Source organism: Carcharhinus amblyrhynchos, chromosome 5 (assembly GCF_965287045.1).
Source record: "Carcharhinus amblyrhynchos chromosome 5, sCarAmb.v2.hapA, whole genome shotgun sequence".
Taxonomy (NCBI): Eukaryota; Metazoa; Chordata; class Chondrichthyes; order Carcharhiniformes; family Carcharhinidae; genus Carcharhinus; species Carcharhinus amblyrhynchos.
Window position 1 is genome coordinate 3411898 of NC_137328.1, and position 24110 is coordinate 3436007.

General features: G+C 43.2%; 1 protein-coding gene across 2 annotated transcripts; it reads right to left on the reverse strand.

Annotated features, from left to right (window-relative positions):
- Positions 1-6976: 6976 nt before the first annotated feature.
- c5h5orf63 (chromosome 5 C5orf63 homolog) lies at positions 6977-12384 on the reverse strand. 2 transcript variants are annotated; one of them, XM_080189592.1, is made up of 5 exons: positions 12355-12384; positions 10243-10388; positions 9799-9928; positions 8566-8622; positions 6977-7258 (listed from the first exon to the last, which is right to left on the reverse strand). In XM_080189592.1, the coding sequence occupies exons 3-5, from the start codon at positions 9913-9915 to the stop codon at positions 7079-7081; spliced, it is 354 nt and encodes a 117-aa protein (XP_080045718.1). In that variant the 5' UTR covers positions 9916-9928; positions 10243-10388; positions 12355-12384; the 3' UTR covers positions 6977-7078. The 2 variants fall into 2 exon arrangements, with proteins under 2 accessions (XP_080045718.1, XP_080045717.1); XM_080189591.1 differs by having other exon boundaries at positions 12116-12381.
- Between the last annotated feature and the right edge of the window lie 11726 nt (positions 12385-24110).

Below are 24110 nucleotides of genomic sequence, written 5' to 3' on the forward strand. Positions count from 1 at the left end.
AGACCATGGCTGATCTTTCTCAGCTCCATCCATTCCCCCACTTTGATTCACAATGGCAAAAATCCAACGTGATCTTGGAAATCTCATTTGATCAGGAGCATTGGAGGGAAGAGGGTTCCAGATTCTTGCTATTTGTATGAAGAAGTCTCATTTCATTGCTAAAAGATCTAATTTTAAGGATAGTTCCTCCTGTTCTGGATTCCCCAGTCTCTATAATGACCTCTGCCACTGAAGATGGAGGAAATGCCTGTTGATTATTGCTTAGACATATAGATTATATCTTAAATAAACTGATTTCAAAAATAGCTTGATATACCTCAGATGTGGCTCAAGGAGGAACTGATTTAGTTTTGGGTGAAAATTCAGGTTTGGGTCCTGGAATGCTTTGATGTTGGGAGATAGGGTGAATTAACTTCTTAAAAAGAACGTGGGTTATTTTATTGAAAATGTTGTTTTAGAATGTTGAGAAATGTCAGCAGACTTTTCAGAGCAGGTTGTTGGACTGTGGATTTGGTCTGAAGCTTTCTACACAAGATGGAAGTTTTTAACTAAAGAATTTTTATTTCAGCTTTGTAATTACAGTTTTAAGTTTATTTATTTGTCACAAGTAGACTTACATTAACACTGCAGTGAAGTTACTGTGAAAATTCCCTAGTTGCCACCCTCTGGCACTTATTTGGGTACACTGAGGGAAAATTTAGCACGGTCAATGCACCTAACCAGCACGTCTTTTCAGATTGTGGGAGGAAACCCACCCAAACACGGGGAGAACATGCAAACTCCCTACATACAGTGACCCAAGCCAGGAATCAAACACAGGTCCCTGGCACTGAGAGGCAGCAGTGGTAACTACTGTGCCACCATGCCACACAGGGCATCACCCAGGCAGGTAACAGTCTCAAGAGAACTGTGTAATTGTATTAACATTGATTCAACACAGGCATATGCTCTCTTCACTCATCACCCTGCAGACTCTGGTTAATACTTGATTTGATTTATTATTGTCACCTGTATTAGTATACAAAGAAAAGTATTGTTTCTTGCATGCTATACAGACAAAGCATATGGTTCATAGAGAAGGAAAGGAGAGAGTGCAGAATGTAGTGTTACAGTTAGAGTTAGGGTGTAGAGAAAGATCAACTTAATGCGAGGTAGGTCCATTCAAAAGTCAGATGGCAGCAGGTAAGAAGCTATTCAGTTGGCATGTGACTTCAGATTTTAGTATCTTTTTCCGGGTGGAAGACAGAATGTCCGGGGTCCTTAGTTACGTTGGCTACTTTGCCAAGGCAGCGGGTTTGTGTGATAGATTGGGCTATGTTCACAACCCATTGTAGTATGGCAGGAGACATACCAAGCTGTGAAACAACCAGAAAGAATGCTTTCTATGGAAAACAGACTGTAATTTTTGTCCAAAATCATGACGAGTTCCTCAGAATCTGTTTTGAACCCTGTGAGGTGGTATATGGCAGTCACTCCCGGTTTGTTGCAATCTGTTGTTACAACTAAGGTTTGTTCGGAGTTCACTGCGACTAGGGTAAAACGATGAAAAGGAGGGATATCATCTCTGTAGGTCAACACAGTTTGAATAGTGTTCTTTTTAGACACCAACCCAAAACTACCAAGAGATTTTATCCATCTTCATGCCAATTACAAGCGTAATGGTGAAAATGATAATGGCCATCGTTTGAGTAAAGTTATTGTTTTGCATTTTTCAGCAGGAAAAGAGATGAGTAGAAAACATTGACTGGGATTGAAAAATATAAACTCGAAGGATTTAAGCCGATGATGTCAAAGAAGGAATGTCACCCGATGTGAATGAGGTGCTTCCTCAGTGACTGAGTCAAGGACTGGTGGGGATTTGGACCAAATCAATTGGCACTTGGCAAAATATGGGTTAATAACAGATCCGGTGTGGATTTGTTAAAGACAAATTGTATTCAACTTAAATTGAGTCCTTGGAAGTAACAGAGTGCGTTGTTGAAGATGGTTTATTTTGTACATGTGGACTTTCGAAAGCATTTGATAAACTATTAAGTACTATGCTTGTCGGCAAAGCTGAAACCCATGGGACTAAAGGAATTAGTGGCTTTGTGCGTACAAAAGTTAGCCAAGGGACAGAAAGCGGAGGGTAGTGCTGAAGGGTTGTTTCAGACTGGGGGAAAGGTACACAGTTTTTCACAGGGGACCTGGAATTGGGAACACAGGGCCCAGTTTGAACTTTGCAGATGGCACAAAACTGGGACATGAGGGGGATTGAGCTCAGGGGGACATAGACTGATACAGGGCAGGTGAAATTAGCACTAAGTAATGTTAATCAAATGTTATGATTTCAGCAAGGTCACAGGGACTGGGAGACCTGGGGGTGTCTGTACACAGCTTTGAAGGTGACAGGGCAAGTTGAGAATGCTGCCAAAAAAAAAGGGATCCTTGGCTTTACAGAGGAATACAAAGCAAGGGTATGGGGCTAAATGTTTCTAACCTCAGTCAGGCCCCAGCACAAGCACGGTGTCAATTCTAGGACTGACACTTTGACATTCTTTCTAAAGACAAACACCGAAACATAGAAACTCGGAGCCCATTCGGCCCTTCAAGCCTACTCTGCCATTCATTATGATCATCAAATTTAATTTCTCCCATATCCCTTTGGCCCCAAGAGTTATATCTAATTTTTTCTTGATCTCGCAACATTTTGACCTCAAAGAACATAAGAACATAAGAAATAGGAGCAGGAGTAGGCCATCTAGCCCTTCGAGCCTGCCCCACCATTCAATAAGATCATGGCTGATCTGTCGCTGCTCAGTTCCACTTTCCCGCTTTCTCCCCATAACCCTTAATCCCTCTCTTATCAAAAACCCATCAACCCGCGTCTTAAAAATATTTAGCGAGGCAGCCTCCACCACTTCAACGGGCAGAGAATTCCAGAGATTCACCACCCTTTGAGTGAAGAAGTTCCTCCTCAACTCCGTTCTAAACCGCCCCCCTTTCATCTTGAGGCTGTGCCCCCTAGTCCTACTGTCTTTTTTGAGCGGGAAGAGTCTCTCCACCTCTATCCTATCCATCCCATTCATCATCTTATACGTCTCAATGAGATCTCCCCTCATTCTTCTAAACTCTAACGAGTACAAGCCCAGTTTATTCAGCCTCTCCTCATAGCTCAACCCCTCAACTCCAGTATCAGCTTAGTAAACCTCCTCTGCACTCCGTCCAAGGCCAAAATATCTTTGCGCAGGTGCGGCGCCCAAAACTGCACACAGTACTCCAGCTGCGGCCTCACCAATGCCCTATACAGCTGCAGCAAGACCTCCCTACTTTTATATTCAATCCCCCTCGCTATGAAGGCCAGCATCCCATTCGCCTTCCTGACCACCTGCTGCACCTGCAAGCTGGGTTTTTGCAACTCATGCACAAGGACCCCGAGGTCCCTCTGCACCGTCGCCTGCTGCAGTTTTTCGCCCCGTAAGTAATAATCCTTCCTACCATTCTTCCTACCAAAGTGGACCACCTCACACTTGCCAACATTAAATTCAAAGGGGGAAGAAAATGCTGCGAGTTGTGATCTGTAAGGTATCATCTCAAAGGACGGTGGATGCATATTCAACATGAACTGGATAGATATTTGAAGGGAAGTTTTTGCAGGGCTACAGGGAAAGAGCAAGGGGAAATAGGATCAATTGGATAGCTCTGTTAAAGAGCTAGCAGAGTGGGCTGAATGGTCTCCTTGTGTGTGATATGATTTGCAGTTGTTCAAGCTACACTCAGGTTGAGAAGGCACCACTCTCTGGGTGAACAAACTTCTCCTCACCTCTGTCCCAATCCTCAAACTACGACCCTAATTCTGGATTTCCCCACCATCGAGAACATTTTTTCTGAATCTACCCTGTTAGAATTTTATAAGTTTCTATCAGATCCCCCCCCCCACCCCACCTCACTCTAAACTCCAGTGAATATAATCCTAACCGACTTAGTCTCTCCTCATCCCAGGAATTGGCCTTGGAGAGGGTGCAGAGGAGATTCACCAGAATGCTACCAGATGCTGAAGGACTTTGGACAGAGAAGTTGGGGTTGTTCTCCTTATGTGTGCGGAACTTAGCCATCAGTTTCTGTTCATATGTCATGAAGGCCACCTTGGAGAACGTTTACCCAAAGATCAGAGGCCGAATGCCCGTGACCACTGAAGTGTTCGCCAACAGGAAGGGAACAGTCTTGCCAAGTTCTGCATGAGGACGGCCTCAACCGGGATCTTGGGTTCATGTCACCACTATCTGTAACCCCCATGACTTGCCTGAACTTGCAACACCTCACTGTCCTGTCTGGAGACAATACACATCTCTTTAACTTATGTTAATGCTATCTCCACTCATATTGTCTGCATCTTTAAGACTCGAATAGCAGGTTAGCTGTAAAGACTCGCATTCTAATCCGTATTCTGTAAACTGTGTGTGCACCTTTGTGTGTCCTTCTCTGAGCAGAACCTTCCACACACCCGATGAAGGAACAGCGTTCTGAAAGCTTGTGGAGTTTACTACCAACTAAACTTGTTGGATTTTAACCTGGTTTTGTGAGACTTCTCTGCTGAGTCTTTACAGCATTTCCCAATTTTGGGCACAGCTCATTGAAGGCTGCATTCTGATGCGCAGCAGCACCACCAGCAGACAGCCAGCGGTACTGCAGGCAGGAACAGCACCGCCAACCGGCACTCTGCGGTACTGCAGGCAGAAACAGCACCGCCCGCAGACAGCCAGCGGTACTGCAGACAGAAACAGCACCACCAGCAGCCATTTGCTGCTGAATAAAGTCCAACTCAGTGGGTCACTTATTTTGGAATTGGGATTATTCTCCTTGGAGCAGAGAAACTAAAGGAGGGATTTCATAAAGGTTACCAGAATCAGTTCTTTTGTCCACAATTAGAGAACACAATTAATGTGGTGATCACAGGAGCTTCACTAGGCAAAGCGTGACCCTGAACCACATGGGACATATTAGATCCACTGACTACAATCTTGGTCAAAGACAGATTTTAAGGATTGTCTTCGGGAGGAGAGAGGGAGAGAATTCTACTCAAACCGAAGGCTCAGTTGTCTTTGACACAGCGATTAAAATTGGGGATGTTCGTTAGGTGAGAAAGAACAGAGATCTTGGAGAATTGTGAATGTTACAGAGAAAGGGAAGGATGAGACCATGGAAGGAACATGTTTTAATTTCAGGTATTGCTTAACCGGGAATCACCATAGATCATGGAGCACAGGGATGCGATAAGTAAACAGGACTTGGGGCAAGTTAGGATTTGGACAGCAGAATTTTGGACAAACTAATTTATCTCAAATTTATCTAAACTTATCTAAAATTTGTGTCAACTGGTTAGTGAACTCTGTCCCTCTCCTGATTTACTCTAAGGATAAGGGGGGGGGGTGGAATCTCATTGAGACTTACAGAATACTGAGAGGCCTGGATACTGTAGACGTGGAGAGATGAGAACTCAAGGACACGACTGCAAAGTGAAGGGACGATCCTTTAAAACAGATGAGGAGGAATTTCTTCAGCCAGAAGGTGGTGAATCTGCAGAACTTTTTGCCACAAAGAGCTGTGGGGGCCCACTCATTGAGTGTCTTTAAGACATAGATAGATTGGTTCTTGATTAATAAGGGGATCAAGGGTTACAGGGAGAAGGCAGGAGAATGGGGATGAGAATCATATCAGCCATAATTCAATGGCAGAGCAGACTCGATGGGCCGAATGACCTCATTCTGCTCCCCGATATTAAGATCTAAAATCCCTCATTTTATTCAATGAATTATATCCAACTCACCCCCCCCTCATATTCAGAATGATATTGCACAAAGGCCATTCATCCCATTATACCTGTGCCAGCAATTCTAGCCCATTAAAAGCCTCATTTTATGTTACAATTGTGTTTTATATGATATTACCCCAAATTTAAAGCCACAGTCCAAAAAGTGAGTGGAGACAGTCATGTTCCCTAGACAGAGTAAATAGGGAGACACTATTCCCATTGGTGGAAGGATCAGGAATAAGGGGGCACAGATTTAAGGGAATTGGCAAAAGAAGCAATGGAGACACAAGGAGAAACTCTCACAGCGAGTGGTTAGGATCTGGAATGTACTGTCTGAGAGTGTGGTGGAGACAGATTCACACAGCGAGTGGTTAGGATCTGGAATGTACTGTCTGAGAGTGTGGTGGAGACAGATTCACACAGCGAGTGGTTAGGATCTGGAATGCACAGAGTGAGAGAGAGAGACTGGTTCAATTGAGCCAAAGGAGAATTGGAATATGATGTAAAAAAAAAGGGAGAGGTGGGGAGAAATGGCAATAGTCAAATTTCTTGATGCGGACACTAACCATTCTGCAATTGAGGCTGGTTGCATAGACTAAACTTGTGTTTCTGAGATTTGAAGGTCGAGTGTGATCTAATCCAGGTGTTGAAGCTGATGAAAGGAATTTAGAGAGAAAAGAGAGAGAAACTATTTCCTCTGAATGGGTGGAGTCCACAATAAGAGGGCACTGAATCTTAAAATTCACTTCCTGACATCACCCCTTTAGGTGTCAGGAAGCGCTTCCCCACACAGAGGGGAATGGAAATCTGGAATTTCCTGTCCCATAATGAATGCCCCATCAACTGAAGTTCAACAAGACCAAGATTAGCAGATTTTTCAGATAAGGGCACAACGTGAATATGAATGGCAGATGGGAGCTGGAATTTTACTGCCCTGTCCACCATGGACAGGGAGTGGGCGAGGGGCGTACAATGCAATTGTCCATTGACCTTGGGTGGGATTTTACAGTTCAGGATGAGTGAGACCATAAAACCCAGCCTATGGAGTTAAAATACACATCAGACATGATCTAACTGACCTACTGTTCTTTACATACCTTGCTTTATGCATTAATATTCACTAATATTTTGGAGATAGCATTGTGCCAGAAACTTCAAAAGCCAACAATTTTTAACGTGACTATAAACATTCAGGTGATTTATTTTGAAATGTAAAAGGACTTACTGGGTCTTAATACAAATGGGAAAATCGAAACATTTTCTTGTTCCAAGTTGCGCTTAGAATCTTCATGTGTTTCGATTCAACTCCTCTTCCAGTTTAGTTAGTCTCTTCTCAAGGATATTAAAGTTTACCTTGTGCATCATCAGGAACTGTCCATTCAGGTGAAAGACTGGAATGTCATATTTGTACCTTTCATACCAGACAGAATTTTCTGGAACAGTGATGTCTACTTCCTGCAGAGCGAACTAAGATTTAAAAAATATTCCCAGTTATTATTATTGTATATCCATGTTTGCTTAACACAGATTTACCAATATCACACAGGATTGGTAAACTAAACGTAGGCTCGGTTTATTTGAAGGTGTTTTCCAGGATTGCTCTGCAAACAGATTTACTATAAAGATTCAACAGCTACTGTTAACAGGAGTGTACAGTTACAATATTTCCACATCACATACGGAGCTAAACTGAAAGCTCCCTCAATGTCTATTGGTCACACGCTTTACATCCTGGCTACTTATTCACGAGTATATTTTCACTTAAAGCAACATCACTACAATAATCTGAAATGGAATTGGCCACGATAAATTGTTCCTTATGGTCTAAAGATGTGCAGATTAAGTGGATCAGCCATGATCAATGCATGAGGTTACGGGAATAGGGTGGGGGCTGGGCCTGGTGGGACGCTCTGTTGGAGAATCTGTGCAAGCTCAATGGGCTGAATGACCTCCTTCTGCACTGTAGGGGTTCTATGGTTCTATATTCCCTCTACATTGAAATGTGATGGAAGATGCCAAATCTATTTTGGGCAGCACGGTGGCACAGAGGTTAGCACTGCTGCCTCACAGCACCAGGGGCCCGGGTTTGAATTCCGGCCTCAGGTCACTGTCTCTGTGGAGTCTGCACTTTCTCCCTGTGTCTGCGTGGGTTTCCTCCAAATGCTCCAGTTTCCTCCCAGTTAGAAAGACCTGCTGGTTGGGTGCATTGACCAGAACAGGCACTGGATTGTGGCGACTAACAGAATTTCACAGCAACTTGATTGCAGCGTTAATGTAAGCCTTACTATGTGACTAATAAATAAACTAAAAAAAAACTTATGTACAAGTGACAGTAACAATCAATTTAAGATAAACAGTCGAGCTTCGAATGTGGATTATTTACACTGGCTAGAAATGACATTCATCGCAAGGGGTCATCTCCTGCAAACAAAAGGAATATGTTCAAGCCTTGGGCCTTTTTTGATTACCAGGAAACTTGGAGAACCCATTGTTCCCTGTTGCTTTTTCCAAGCTAATTGGCTAATCAGAGTTGACTTGCCAATCAGAACTCTTATCTCATGATATAAATTGTTGTAACCATTTGAAATTTGATATTCTTATGCTTGTCCTGATGAGTGCAAGACAAAAAGCTTCAGCAACATGTCTCTTTTCAAATGATTAACAGCCTTCTAAAACTGGGAAACTATTGAAAGTGATGAGTACTTTTACGCAAAGTTAACAATTGAGGACCTGAATTAATTTTCAAAAATGATTTATCATGTCAGATTTCATACCCTGTGTCTGTATGGCTCCAATGCCTCCTTAGCTTCGTCGCAAAGCGTGCAAGAATCCTGACGATACAAAAATTCAACTTGTGTACTAGTAACTTTAACTAAAACAAGACATTCCAGTGAATTAAACTTTTACTTAAGCCTATATTATCCATGTTTGTACTGAGCTGGGTATGCATCGAAATACTAACAATGATGACTTGCACTTCTGAACAAAGAGTCGGGATTCTCTGACCTCACCAGTGGCTGGGATTCTCCAGTCCTGCTGCATTAATGAACATTTGGCTGAGCGCCAAATGCTCTGTGGCAGCAGGGGTGTGGTGATTACAGCACTGGAGAATTCTGGCCCAAATGAGGATCTTCACTGCTGACCAGCGAGAAAGAAATGCAAAGGGCAGAATTCAATCAATCCCTTTTTAAATTTACTTTAAAAGATATGATGGCTAAGGGAAGAGGAATCTTTCTCTTTATTTACAACCAAGTCCAGACGCATGTTGAGGGAGCTGTGATAGTGAAATTCTCCCATATACAACTGGATTTAAAAAAAATTTCATTCCTGGGACATGGGCGTTGCTGGCCAGCATTTATTGCCCATCTCTAGTTGCCCGAGGGCAGTTGAGAGTCAACCACATTGATGTGGTTCTGGAGTCACATACTGGCCAGACCGGGTAAGGATGGCAGATTTCCTTCCCTAAAGGACATTAGTGAAGCAAGTGGGTTTTTCCGACAATGGTTTCAAGGTCATCAATAGATTTTTAAATCCAGCCTTTTATTGAATTCAAATTCCACTGTCTGCTGTAGCAGGATTTGAACCCAGGTCCCCAGACCATTAACTAAATTGCCGGATTAATAGTCTAGCAAAAGTACTACTAGGCCATTGTCTTCCCTATTTAAAAAGGAAGCTGTTTGTACTTGGCCAAAACAAACAAACTTAATGCATTCACCTTGCCCCAGGACAGACGATCAACTTCTTAAGGTGGATTTACCAGATTGGGAGAACACGAAATAAAATGTTTGTAATGTTCTTCATCAAAACCAAATATCTGATTTTGTCCACAGCCTATTGTTCAGCTCACTGCTGGATGATTGAAGTTCTGCCTTTAATCCATTATCTGCCCCAATCATTAGGAAGTGGGACAAATTGGTAGCCCTTTCAAAGAGCTGACATAGACATGATAGGCCAAATGGCCTTTGGTGCTGTACAATTCTAGGAAATATAGTCAGTGTGTACTGTACCTTGGTAAACAATGTTAGCACAGGCAGATCCTTGCTGATCGTAGACATTCTTCTTAACAAAAATTCCAAAACTGATTTTGATGATTGCCTCAGGTTTACACGGTGCAGGAAATGCATTGTTCCAGGGTCACTGAAAGTAATGAAAATATTAGATGGTGCATTCATTTGCTGATAAATAATAAGATGTTTCACCAAATCATAACTATGTGAAAAGAATAATTTTCACAGGTTACGCAGGGAATTGGTTCTGTAAAATCTAACTGGCCCAAATACTCCTGGACTGAGACATCTTGTGATGTGCTCTGTTAATTAGACTTTATCCCATCACCTTCAAACCTGGAATGCTTTCGCGCTGTCATTCGTGAGGGCAACAGGACATTTGGTACCTCTGTCAATGATGGGACCGTAAATAGTTTCACAACCCCCAGGTTAAAGTGCACTCACCTGATGAAGGGGCAATGATCCGAAAGCTCGTGCTACCAAATAAACTTGTTGGACTTTCACCTGGTGTTGGGAGACTACTTACGTGCAGTTACTGGGGTGGACACAGTAATGATGGGACCCACAGTGTGCCTCCTTACTCAGTAAGACTGAAAGAGAAACAGAAAAATCTGATGAATTAAAGTCAAATCAGTAATAAAGAGAGGGGAAGAAAGATTGGATTGAGAGAAATGAGACAAAGGAGAAAGGAAGAATTTAACATTTTAAAAGTTCACGTGTAGGAAAAACACTTCACACTTAAACTGTTTCCTTTGTAGGCCATGAAGCGAGATTGACATTACAATATAAACACTATTACAATGGCACTTACACTGTTAATTACCACTTGTCACTTCCTGTGGCAAGTTTAATAGGCTAATATGCAAATCAATAAGATATTTAAAAAATAACAATGCAGCAGAGGGTAAAATGCTGTTTGTGTGAACAATCAGAGTGGAATAAATCAAGCAGCAAGTTCTAGAGTTCCACAACTCAGGTGTCTCTCTTCAGCCCCTGCAAATGCCAGGCAGTTTGTGTACTAACAGTCAATCGTTCACACACCGCAACTGTTCCACAGGATCCCAACTGTACAAATGAGACCATTCAGACAATCGAGTTTGCATCAATTCTTTCACACAGTATCTGGGCTGGATGGCCTACTCCTGCTCCTATTTCTTATGTTCTTATGTTCTTATCCAGGCCTTCTCCCCTATCCTATCCCAGTAACCCCACACATTTACCAAGGCTAATCCATACATCTTTGGATGTGGGCAATTCAGCATAGCCAATCCACCTAATCCACACATCTTTGGACTGTGGGAGAAACCCACACAGATACAGGGAGTGTGTGTCCAAATTCCACACAGTTACCCAAGGCCAGAATGGCTTCCAGCCCAATGTCTGTAACAGAGACTCTTTGGGGCAAAACCCTTGTCCCTAACTAATATGATATCTGTAGAGATAGATTAACTTCTAAAAAGAAACATGAACTTCCAGTTAAAAGCTGAAAGAACATAATTCAGATTTTAAAACCTTACTGTAGCAAAAAAAAATAAAGGAACTATTGACTAGACAGTATTGAAATAGACGATTTATACTTGTTATAATCAGGAAGGATCTGCTTGCTTTAGCACTGTATGTCAAGATACAGTAAAAAGCAGACTTTTCTTTCAGCACCAACTGAAAACACACTTCATCAACATTGTCTACTTAAAAAAGACATTTCAAATTTCCCAGAACCAGTCTAAAGGTGATTCTTAGGGTTCAATCCTGAGGGTTGACTTTTGTTCTTTTTCTCAGCTTGGGAAGTTTTAATCTCAGAACAGTGAGGTTTTTTTTCCTCTCCAGAGATTTTCCACTATCACAAGCTAGGCACATCTTCCAGTTTCCTTTCAACTCCTCATGGATTTGGTCTTTATTGAATATATTTTTACTGAAGGTCCTTCCCATTTATAGAAACGGCACAACAATCCCTCAAGGGTTGGTACGGTACAACACAACCATTCATCCACATGTACAGACAGGGCAAGACAAGAGAGCACCAACACAGTTGGTTTGGATTATTCATTATTCAATACAAATGAGGCCTCCAAGGATGCAAACATTACAATGTAATGACACGTTGTGTAGTTACCTACTAGCCCCCTCCCCATTACCTGCTCTCTCAAGCTACACTGGAGTTAATATAACATTACAATAGCAACCATGCAGCAGTGTAGCTGGAGCTCTCTGTTTACCAGCCAACAGCGTCCTCAGTTGCATGGACAGTGAATCTACCGGCGAGCAACACAATCTCCCAGCCCAGCTACAGAGAGAAAGAAAATCAACCACTTCTCACCGCGCTGTGGCCACTCTGCCCTTCCCCTGCAATCCTGCCGCCAGTGTTTGATCAGGTTTGTAAATTGCAGCTAACGGGAAATGCGGCAGGATACAGAGGAAGGCAATGTTCGCACAATTGTCGCTGTCTGCATTATCCAAACATCCGCATTTTTTGGAGAATTTGAGGTTAATATTTTAAGAATTGAAACTTTAAAGTCATTACTCAGGACTTTCCCAAACGGGGGAAATGAAGCTTACATCTGCCAGGTGACCTATTGAAGCGTTCCTGCAGCTCTGGTCATATGACATTTTGGTCATGTGACAGCGGGTCACATGACACAGTTGCAGTTTTTGTATCAGTTGATGTGTTACATTCCCTGTTGGATGCTGTTTGTAAAAGTTAGAATGTGGTCTAACTCCTGTTTCTGCTTCTCAAACTTTCCGGTCACGATAATGAGGTTCCCTTTCACGTTCAGGCAGTATCTCTGCAATGTTCATTTCCGAATGTTAATCATTTCCACTGACCGGGTAACCGGGACTCCAATTTAAGATGATTGGTTTAAGAGCCCCGGCAGAATATTCTGAACAGGGTGATTTATGATCTACTCAAAAGTTCGACTGAAAAAATCTACTCTACTCAAAACTTTAGCCCTTCCACTGACACCAAATTTAATTCTAACTTTTAAAAAGGAATTGGAAAATTACTTCATGCATAAATTTGCAGAGCTGTGGGAAAAGTACAGGGCAGTGGGATTAATTGGATAACCCCTACAAAGGGCTGCCATAGGCATGATGGGCTGACTGGCCTCTTTGATATATGATGTGATTTGATATATTATTGCCACATGTATTGGGATACAGTGGAAAGTATTGTTTCTTACACACTATACACACAAAACATATTCTTTATTTTGTTTTTATTCCAATTCAATCCAATCAAGTCCAATTCAGAGTCCCAACAAGTAGGGACATTCCCAATCCAAGCTGTCTTGGGCTTGATCTACATGATCCAAGCTGATCGGTGGGACTGTTGTCAGTGCAGGCTCAATGGGCCAAATGGCCTCCTCCTGTGCTGTACATTCTATGATTCTATGATAACTTCAGATAGTTCTGTCAGTGTCTTGCTCATGGTTACTCTGATAAAGTTAGAAGATGTGGAGATGCCGACATTGGACTGGGGTAAACACAGTAAGAAGTCTCGCAACACCAGGTTAAAGTCCAACAGGTTTATTTGTAGCAAACACCGCTAGCTTTCGGAACTGGCTGTTCCTTCGTCAGGTGGGTGGGAGTTCAGGAACAGCCAGTTCCGAAAGCTAGTGGCGTTTGCTACAAATAAACCTGTTGGACTTTAACCTGGTGTTGTGAGACTTCTTACAAAGTTAGAAGAAACAGAAGTAGTTCAAACTTTAGCGTAACTACTTAAACATCCAGACCAATCCCACACTCACCAATCTCACAGGGCACTCCCACACCACCCACCGGTACCTGTCCCTATGGTATTATTTGCCCCCAACGTCCAAACCTCCCCCAGATCTCATTAACTTACCTTAGCTACTTATCTCCTCCCTAGCCCGTTGTTTAGAATGGGACTTCCAAACTCACCTGCTTAATGGCAGCTGGTGCTGTTAGATAAGAGGTTGTGACCTTCTTTGCTGCGATTCTTTTGGATCCCTCGCTGGACCCGAGGGGGGCACACTGCGCTGCACTGACTGAATCTCATCCGGCCCGAGGCAGAAAGGTTGAGTGAGACAGGCACAGAAGAAATTTAGCCCAGGTAAGTGAGTAGACTGGTGGTGGGACACTAATTGCCAGTCCAAGGAAGTTATGACCTGATGGGAATCTCCTTTTGACCGACCTGGGCTCTCTTCTGTAAACTGTGAGTGCCTTTATATGCCCTGTTTGTGATCAGAACTCCCCTCTCATCTGACGAAGGAACAGTATTCCAAAAGCTAGTGGTGTTTACTACCAAATAAACCTGTTGGACTTTGCAGCAGGCGACGGTGCAGAGGGACCTCGGGGTCCTTGTGCATGAGTTGCAAAAACCCAGCTTGCAGGTGCAGCAGGTGGTCAGCAAGGCGAATGGGATGCTGGCCTTCATAGCGAGGGGGATTGAATATAAAAGTAGGGAGGTCTTGCTGCAGCTGTATAGGGCACTGGTGAGGCCGCAGCTGGAGTACTGTGTGCAGTTTTGGTCGCCGCACTTACGCAAGGACATTTTGGCCTTGGAGGGAGTGCAGAGGAGGTTTACTAGGCTGATGCCGGAGTTGAGGGGGTTGAGCTATGAGGAGAGGCTGAATAAACTAGGCTTGTATTCGTTAGAGTTTAGGAGAGTGAGGGGAGATCTCATTGAGACGTATAAGATGATGAATGGGATGGATAGGATAGAGGTGGAGAGACTCTTCCTGCTCAGAAAGGACAGTAGGACTAGGGGGCACAGCCTCAAGATAAAGGGGGGCGGTTTAGAACGGAGTTGAGGAGGAACTTCTTCACTCAAAGGGTGGTGAATCTCTGGAATTCTCTGCCCGTTGAAGTGGTGGAGGCTGCCTCGCTAAATATTTTTAAGACGCGGGTTGATGGGTTTTTGATAAGAGAGGGGATTAAGGGTTATGGGGAGAGGGCGGGAAAGTGGAACTGAGCCACGACAGATCAGCCATGATCTTATTGAATAGCGGGGCAGGCTCGAAGGGCTAGATGGCCTACTCCTGCTCCTATTTCTTATGTTCTTATGTTAACCTGGTATTGTGAGACTTCTTACTATCTCTTCTGAGCTCCCAGGGAGCAGTTACCTCAGTACACCAACTGGTGGAGCCCTTGTTGTATATTTAGATACAGTTAGAACATAACAGAGCCTCAATTTTTGTGGCACCGTTAGATTGCTAAAAGTAGGAGTTTGTGCACACATTTGTTGAGAAACATTCTGCCATTTATCTTAATAAATAATTAAACTGTTATTTCCTGATTAGGATGTATTAAATTAAATTGGGTGGTGTTTATTAACAAAGGCTGTAACAGTTCATGAGTGTCATTCTGTCCCTGTTTGTTGGGCTATTGCCTCTCACTCACAAAATTCTGGGTTCAAGCTTCACTCCGTGACCACAGCACAGAAATCAAGGCACGGTGCTATGGTGAGTGTGTGTGTCAAACATGTCCCTACGTTACAGAAGAAGGCCATTCAGCCCATTGAGTCAGTACCAATCACAATCCCGCCCAGCTCCAATTCCCGTATCTCTCATTTACCCTGCTAATCCCCCTGACATTATGGGTAATTTAACTTAGAAAGTCACCCTAACCCGCACATCTTTAGACCGTAGGAGGAAACCAGAGCACCCGGAGGAAACCCACGCAGACACGGGGAGAATGTGCAAACTGCATTCACTGTGCTTTTTCCTGCATTATATTTGGAAAATGGGTATTGTGCAGAAAACAGACATAAAATATAGCTCTGGCATGAGGTTTTCAGTCATGTTAAAAGTTAAAGAAAGGTTATATTTTTTGAAGTTTAGCCTATTAGTTGCCTCCTTAAGATTTGTTTAGTCAATGTTTCTTTTGATATGTTTGTGACAGTAAAACACTTAAAAGTTGGAAATCTTGTTGTGCAATTCTTTTAAGTTGGCCACTGGAAATTCAAATATCTTTTTAAAAGTTAGCGGTCCCTACAGGGACTGTAACAAGTGTCTCCATTTCTCCCCCTTCCTCTCCATGATATTTCCTTCCACCTCTCAAATCTCTCTCTCTCTCTCCTTCTTGTAAAGTTTTCAGGGGTTTGGAGCCATCGATGCCCAAAAAGGTGGTCAACTAGTCATAAGCAATTTTAAGATGGTTTGTTATGTTTGAAGATTCCATTTCCACACAGTGAGGCTGGAATTGAACCTGGGTTTCTGGCTGTGTGAGGCACTTGTGTTGACCACTGTGCCACCCTTTCATCGTTCAGATGAGACCATAAAACTCTCTACCCTCACAAGTGGAAATAAATGATCCTTTTAGTATTGTTTTGAATAAGAGCAGGAGAGTTCTCCCCAGTGTCCTGCCGTGCCAATATTTCTCCCTCAATCAACATCACATATAAAACAATGCCATCTGGTCCTTATATTGCTGTTTGTGCAAGCTTTCTCTGGGCAAATTGACTGCCACGTTTCCTACATTATCATAGGCCCCTACACTACTGAAAGAGGCCCTTCAGCCCATCGAGTCTGCACCGAACACAATCCCACCCAGCACCCACCCCCACATATTATACCCACTGATCCCTCTAACCTACGCGTCCCCAGACAATAAGGGGCAATTTCTTAGCATGGCCAATCAACCTAACCCGTACATCTTTGAACTGTGGGAGGAAACTGGAGTACCCGGAGGAAACCCACGCAAACACAAGGAGAACGTACAAGCTCCACACAGACAGTGACCCAAGCCAGGAATTGAACCCAGGTCCCTGGAGCTGTGAAGCAGCAGTGCTAACTACTGTGCTACTGTGCCACCTCACATTATAACAGTGACCACACTTCAGAAGTACTTAATTGGCTATAAAGTGCTTGGGGAGCATCCCAAGTTCCCAATAGACTCTATACAAAAGCAAGTCATTACTTTCATTTATGGGAAAGCACCAAATTTGTTACATAAATGATTGTATTTCTATACATCCATGTATCTTATAAATGGCAGGGGCGTTAGAATGTGCTGGATCGGAAAGATCCATTATTTCATTCCAAGATTTCAAAAGATGACTATCCTTTATTTATCATCACTCTTAACTGCTGTTACTATAGATTAGCGGTAGTGTCGCTGAGGTTCAGGCTAATGCCCTGGGATAAGGGTTCAAATCCCACCACGGCAGCTGGTGGAATTTAACTTCAATTAATAATTCTGATTTCAGTAGTGGGGTCATTGATGGTTGTAAAAACCCTTCTGGTTAACTAATCCCACTTCGGGAGGGAAATCTGCCATCCTTATGCAGGCTGGCCAAATGACTCCGGACTCTGAAATATTGTTGACTCTTAAGTGCCCTCTGCATTGGCTGAGCAAGTTACTCAGTTCGGGGGTAATTAGGGATGGAAGGCAATAACTGGCCTTGCCCCCAACCCAAGAAAGAACTAAAAGAAAATCAAATATTTATCTAGCCCTTACTTGAAGAAGCCGATTTATCTATTGATAAATCCTTGTTGGATGGATTCTTGAAGATTTAATCAATACTAATATTTAGATGCCAACGCGTACAAGGTTATGGGCCAAGTGCGAGAAAATGGGGTTAGCATAGTTAGGTAGTTTGTCTTTGACCAGCACAGACTCAATGGGCTGAAGGGCCTTTTTTTGTGCTGTAAATCTCCATGACTCTTACCACCCAGTTAGGCTGCATCATTGAACCGTATTCTCCTGTCATTGGCTACTTAGCACATCTTGGCCAGAATTTTATCGTCCCATCTGCCAGGGAAATTGGAGTGAGTGAGGGGCAGGCAATGGAAAGATGTGTTGACCTCGGATGGGATTTTACGGTTTCGGGACGAGCAAGGCTGTAAAATCCCTCCCGAGTCTTACGGCACTCTGCCTTTCTGCGCCAATTGGAAAGCAAATGGATTCTTCATACCTGATTGGCAGTCAAGAATCATCCAATCAGCAGCCCAATTTTCCCCATTTCTGATAGTTTTGTAACTAATTAGCATGACTGCTGAAAGAAAATGGAAAAAAAAAGACAATATCCTGAACTCCAGAATAAAGTTTCTACACGATTGCTCTCAGCAATGTCCTGGAGATTAATCTGCAATTCGTCAAGTCTCCGATATGATCCTGAAGTGTTTTCGACCCTATGCCTATAAACACTCCCATTAATCTCCGAGAGAGCGCCATGATTTATCCAGGATAACATTATACATAGCGTTCTTTCAAAAACTGAAGATCTCCTGAGAAATGGGCATGTGATTTGTACTTTGAAATTTGCTGATGTATTTTAAATATCGGAAAACTTGGAGAAGTGGAGGCATGTGGTTTTTTTTATTCATTCGTGGCACTTGGATGTCACTGGCTGGCCAGTATTTATTGCCCATCCCTAGTTATCCTTGAGAAGGTGGTGGTGAGTTGCCTTCCTGAATTGCTGCAGTCCACCTGCTGTGGGTTAACCCACAATGCCGTTAGGGAGGGAGTTCCAGGATTTTGACCCAGCGACTGCGAAGGAATGGTGATATATTTCCAAGTCAGGATAGTGAGTGGCGTGGAGGGAAATTTGCAGGTGGTGATGGTCCCCATGTATCTGCTGCCCTTGTCCTTCTAGATGGATGTGGTCGTGGGTTTGGAAGGTGCTGTCTAAGGATCTTTGGTGAATTGCTGCAGTGCATTTTGTAGATAGTGCACACTGCTGCTACAGAGTGTCGGTGGTGAAGGGAGTGAATGTTTGTAGATATGGTGCCAATCAAGTGGGCTGCTTTGTCCTGGATGGTGTCAAGTTTCTTGAGTGTTGTTGGAGCTGCACCCATCCAGGTGAGTGGGGAATATTCCATCACACTCCTGACTTGTGCCTTGTAGATGGTGGATAGACTTTGGGGAGTCAGGAGGTGAGTTACTTGCCACAGTATTCCTAGTCTCTGACCTGCTATTGTAGCCACTGTGTTAATGTAGTGAGTCCAGTTGAGTTTCTGGTCAAGGGTAACCCCAAGGACACTAACATTGGGGGATTCAGTGATGGTAACACCATTGAATGCCAAGGGCAGTGGTTAGACTGTCATCGCCTGGCATTTGTGCGGGGCGAATGTTAGTTGCCACCTGTCAGCCCAAGCCTGAATACTATCCAGATCTTGCTGCATTTCAGCCTGAACTGTTTCAGTATCTGAGAAGTCGCGAATGATGCTGAACATTGTGCAATCATCAGCGAACTTCCCACTTCTGATTTGATGAAGAGGCTCAAGACTGTTGGGCCTTGGACACTACCCTGAGGGACTCCTGCAGAGACGTCCTGGAGCTGAGATGATTGACTCTTCTCAACCACAACTATCTTCATGATGGCTGGCATTTGTTTAAAAATCTGCTTTGAAATACTTTGATTCACTTTTAATATTTATTTGAAAACACTTTGACAGACTCTGCCAATGGGTAAATCCATTTCAATGGTGTAATTCCACCTGTAGGTGTCACATTGAGGCGCTCTTCAAGAATTGAAAAGCTGATCTGAGACTGGGTCAGAGAAACTTCACGTCAACCTGAACATCTGTTGTGGGAATGAGGATGAAAGATTCCTGCTCTTGTGCAGTAATAAATGAACAAGGCGAGTAAATCGTGATCCCAATATCTGCTTGCAAAAGTTAATTTTTATTTTAGCTCAGATATGAAAAGTTATTAGAGGAAGGAACTCTTGAAACATCTGGAATTCCCAAATCTCTGTAATTTCCTCCAATCCTACAGCTCTTTGTGATCTCTGCCCTCCTCCAATTCTGACCTCTTTCACATTCCCGGTGTCCTTTGCCTCACCTTTTGCTGCCTTATCGACAGCTGCCAGGACCTTTAACTTTGGAATTCCCTCCATAGAATCCCTGCAGTGCAGAAGGACGCCAGTTGGCCCATCAAATTTTCCCCTACTCTCCGCAAAAGCGCCTTACCCAGCCTCCCCCTGTGGAAAATGCCAGATGATTTTAACCAACTAACAAGCGCTCCTTCCAAAGAGGGTTGTGTAAACTATTTGGGTGTAAGTTTGGTTTTCCAAAAATGTAATAAAAATATCTTGCCAAGAATTATAATGTACCATCTTTCATTTGTATTTGGAGTTTGGAAGCATTTTTTAATAGTTAATACAGTGATTGTTTGGTAGCTGGATTTGTGAAGCTGCCAAACTTTTCAATATGAGGGGTTTTCATCTTGCATCATATCATGTGACATCTTAATAGGATTATTTGGAATGTCTGAATCCTTCTTTGTGTTTCTGTTCTCCAGTACCAAGCCATGGACAGACCCTGCAATCCCAGGACTGCCAAACCTCCAGGATTGTATTGGAGTCTGTAAATTAGAAGATAATCTACTGGACACTGCTGGGAGCAAAAACCATACGAACATATGAGCAAGGAGCAGGAGTAGACCATTCGGCCCCTCAAACCTGCTGCACCACTTAATCAGATTATGGCTGGCCTGATAGTAACCTCAAATCCGCATCCTGCTGACTCCCAATAACCTTTCCCCCCCTTGTTTAACAAGAATCTATCCAACTCTGCCTTATGTGCAGCACGGTAGCACAGTGGTTAGCACTGCTGCTTCACAGCTCTAGGGACCTGGGTTCGATTCCTGGCTTGGGTCACTGTCTGTGCAGAGTTTGCACATTCTCCCCGTGTCTGCATGGGTTTCCTCCGGGTGCTCTGGTTTCCTCCTACAGTCCAAAGATGTGTAGGTTAGGTGGATTGGCCAAGCTAAATTGCCCCTTAGTGTCCTGGGATGCGTAGGTTAGAGGGATTAGCGAGTAAATATGTAGGGATAATGGGGTAGAGCCTGGGTGGGATTGTTGTTGGTGCAGACTTGATGGGCTGAATGGCCTCTTTCTGCACTGTAGGGTTTCTATGATTTTTTTTCTAATAATATTCAAAGACTCTGCTTCCACTGTCTTTTCAGGAAGAGAGTTCCAGAGACAGGGATGGCATGGTAGAACAGTGCACACTGCCGCCTCTTAGCGTCAGGGACCAGCGTTCAATTCCTGCCTCGGGTCACCGTCTGTATGGAGTTAGCACATTCTCCCCATGCCTGCGTGGGTTTCCTCCGGGTGCTCCTGTTTCCTCCCACAGTCCGAAGATGTACGGGTTAGGCTGATTGGCCATGCTAAATTGACCCTAGTGTCAGGGGATGAACACAGTAAAAATGTGGGGTTACAAAAATAGGGCATGGGTGGGATTGTGGTTGGGGCAAACTCAATGGGCTGAATGGCCTCCTTCTGCACTGTAGAAGTTCTATGATCTGGACTCATGACCCTCTGAAAGAAAAGATTTAGCCTTATCTCCATTTTCAAGGAAAACCTCTTATTTTTAAACGGTGACCCCTACTTTTATATTCACCCACAAGAGGAAACTTCCTCCCCACATCCGCCCTGTCATTACCCCTCAGGATCTTATATGTTTCATTCAAGTTGCCTCTTACTCTTTGAAACTCAAATGGATATAAGCCTAGCCTATCCAACCTTTCCCCATAAGACAACTGGCCTGTTCCAGGTATTAATCCAGTAAACCTCCTCTGAACAAGTTCCAATGCATTTACACTCTTCCTTAAATAAGGAGGCTAATACTGTGCATAGTACTCTTGATATAGTCTCACTTGTGCTCTGTGTAACTGAAGCATAACCATTTTATTCTTGTCGTCAACCCACCTCGCAATAAATTATAACATTCTAAAACATTTCCTAATTAACTTGCTGTATCTGCATCGTACTCTTAAGTGATTCATTGACTAAGATGCCCAGTTCCCTCTGCACATCAGAGCTCTATAATCTCTCACCATTTAGATAACACACTTCTTTTTCATTCTTCCTGCCAAAATTGACAATTTCACATTTCCCCACATTATATTCAATTTGCCAGATCTTTGCCCACTCACTCAACATTTCTATGTCTGTCAAAGGGTCTCCCAGCCTCGAAACATTGGCTCTACTCCCTCTCCACAGAGGCTGTCAGATGTGCTGAGATTTTCCAGCATTTTCTGTTTACGTTTCAGATCCCAGCATCCGACAGCCTTCTTCCAACAGCCTCCTTTTCACGTCTTTTTGTCATCGTGAAATTTGACAACGATATCTTCATCCAAGTCATTTATGTAAATAGTAAACAACTGATGTCCCAGCACTGATCCCTGTGGCACGCCACTCATTACATTTTGCCAACCTGAAAAAGACACATTTATGCCAACTCTCTCTTTCCTGTTAGCTAGCCAATCTTCAATCCATGCCAATATGTTACCCCCTACACCATGAGCTTTTATTTTTGTACAATAAATTTTGATGTGACACCTTATCAAATGCCTCCTGGAAATGTAAGTACAGTACATGCACCGGTTTCATGGAGAAGAATTGCATGCGCATTAAAAAAAAAGTGTTCAAAACTATCTACTTACTCCTTCATTTATTAATCAAAGTATTGGCATTGAGAGAATAATTCAAGGTTCATCCAATTAGCTAATGACGAGTGATTTGTGGGGTGTGAGTGTCACTGACAAAGGCAATACTTACTCCCCATCCTGAACTGTCCTGGAGAAGGTGATGGTGAGCTGTGTTATTGAACTGCCGCAACCCAGTGACAGTGGAGCAATGGCGATATCGTTCCAAGTCAGGATGGTTTGTGACTTGGAGGGAAATTTTCCAATTGGGTGCGAGAAGCGAGGGCAATGCAAGGATGGCAGTGTTGGGCAACTAGTGAGGAGAGTTTGGCGTGGCTGGTGGAGGGTGGGAGATGAGGGTTGGGGTTTGGGGGGGGGGGTGTGAGGGAACGGGGGCAGGGAGGGAATGAAAAAATCAGCAGGAATGCAACAAACCAGAGATGGCAACTCTAGGTGGCTTCACAAGCGGTGATGACTGAGGTGCCATAAAGCCATCAATGCTTGGACAGATTGACAAGTGACTAACCTGGTCAAAACACTCCATCCTTAATGCATAAGTTTAAATATTGTGATGAAGGATAACAAAACAAATTGTCATATTTGAGGAAAGGAGGAATAAGTATGAATATGCATCACATATGGAAACAAATGCATAGGAAATTTAAGAAAAATGACCAGGAGCAAGTTCACTCCATTCTTCACTAAGATTGCAAATTCTATCTTCCTGTACCAGCCATCCTTTCATTCATTTAGTATCCAAAATATATCAACTTCTGTCTTGAATAGACTCATTGGTGGAGCATCTAGGACTCTCTGGGGTAGAGAATTCCAAAGATTCCCAGCATGTCTTTCAGACTGTGGGAGGAAACTGCAGCATTTGAAGGAAATCCATGCAGACATGGGGAGAACGTGTAGACTCCACGTAGACAGTGATCCAAGCCAGGAATCAAACCCAGGTCCCTGGTGCTGTGAGGCAGCTAACCACTATGCCACAGTGCTGCACCCCCCCTACCCCCCGCCCCAATACTGTTACTTTAGCCCTCCTCAATAAGTGGGTATGGATGACAATCAGTGTAACTTACAAGTATCTAATAAGTTTGATTTAGTACATTTACCTGCTTTGAAACAGCAAATGCAACAGTGTGAAACAATCATTCATAGCTCCACTGACTTATGCCATTAAGAAAGATGGACTATAATTGTATATACGTACAGTCAGTTTTCACATTTTTGAAGGCAAGGTACCTTTTTATCGAGATAACATCACAAAAAGACCATCAGCTGAGCTGCTAAACTACACTGTCACTGCTTGTGAATTCAGTAGGGATGTACTTTGCCCTGAACAGAAAAAGAAGCTTCCTGCGACTGAAGGAGCAGAGTTCAAACAGATTGAGGAGCTAATGAGGTCAAACCTCTTCCCGACAATGGCATAATCACAAAGCTCGTGAGCTGAGAAGCCGCAGACAGTGTGGTGACATGCCTGCAGCAAGCGAGGAATGGCTTACGCACTTGTATCATTATAATAACCCACCTTTTCTAAGTAACTGTATTTCATTTGATTCAAAACAATGAATTTACTGTGCAGTGGAAAATGCCATGTGGCAAAATACCGTAAGTATGTGTAGTGATGTGTCATGCGCCTTTTCTTGTTGTACAGCCCCTGAGGTAATGAACCAGGCCCTCACTGCAACATTTGGCATCATTACCACTTCAAACGGCCATGAGCTGAACGCACGCTCTTTGGCATTAGAATAAACAACATAGACTAAATTATTTTTAAACATGGAATGTAAGAGAACTTGGATTGGCAAACTGTCTTTCACCACATCTCAATGTTCCAAAGTGTTTTGCACCCAATGAATTATTTTATGATGTATGTAGTCACTGTCACAAGAAACAAAGCAGCTCCCACCATCATTGATGTGCTAATCGCTGCTTAATTTGGTTTTAGTGTCATTAATTCAGGGATAAATATT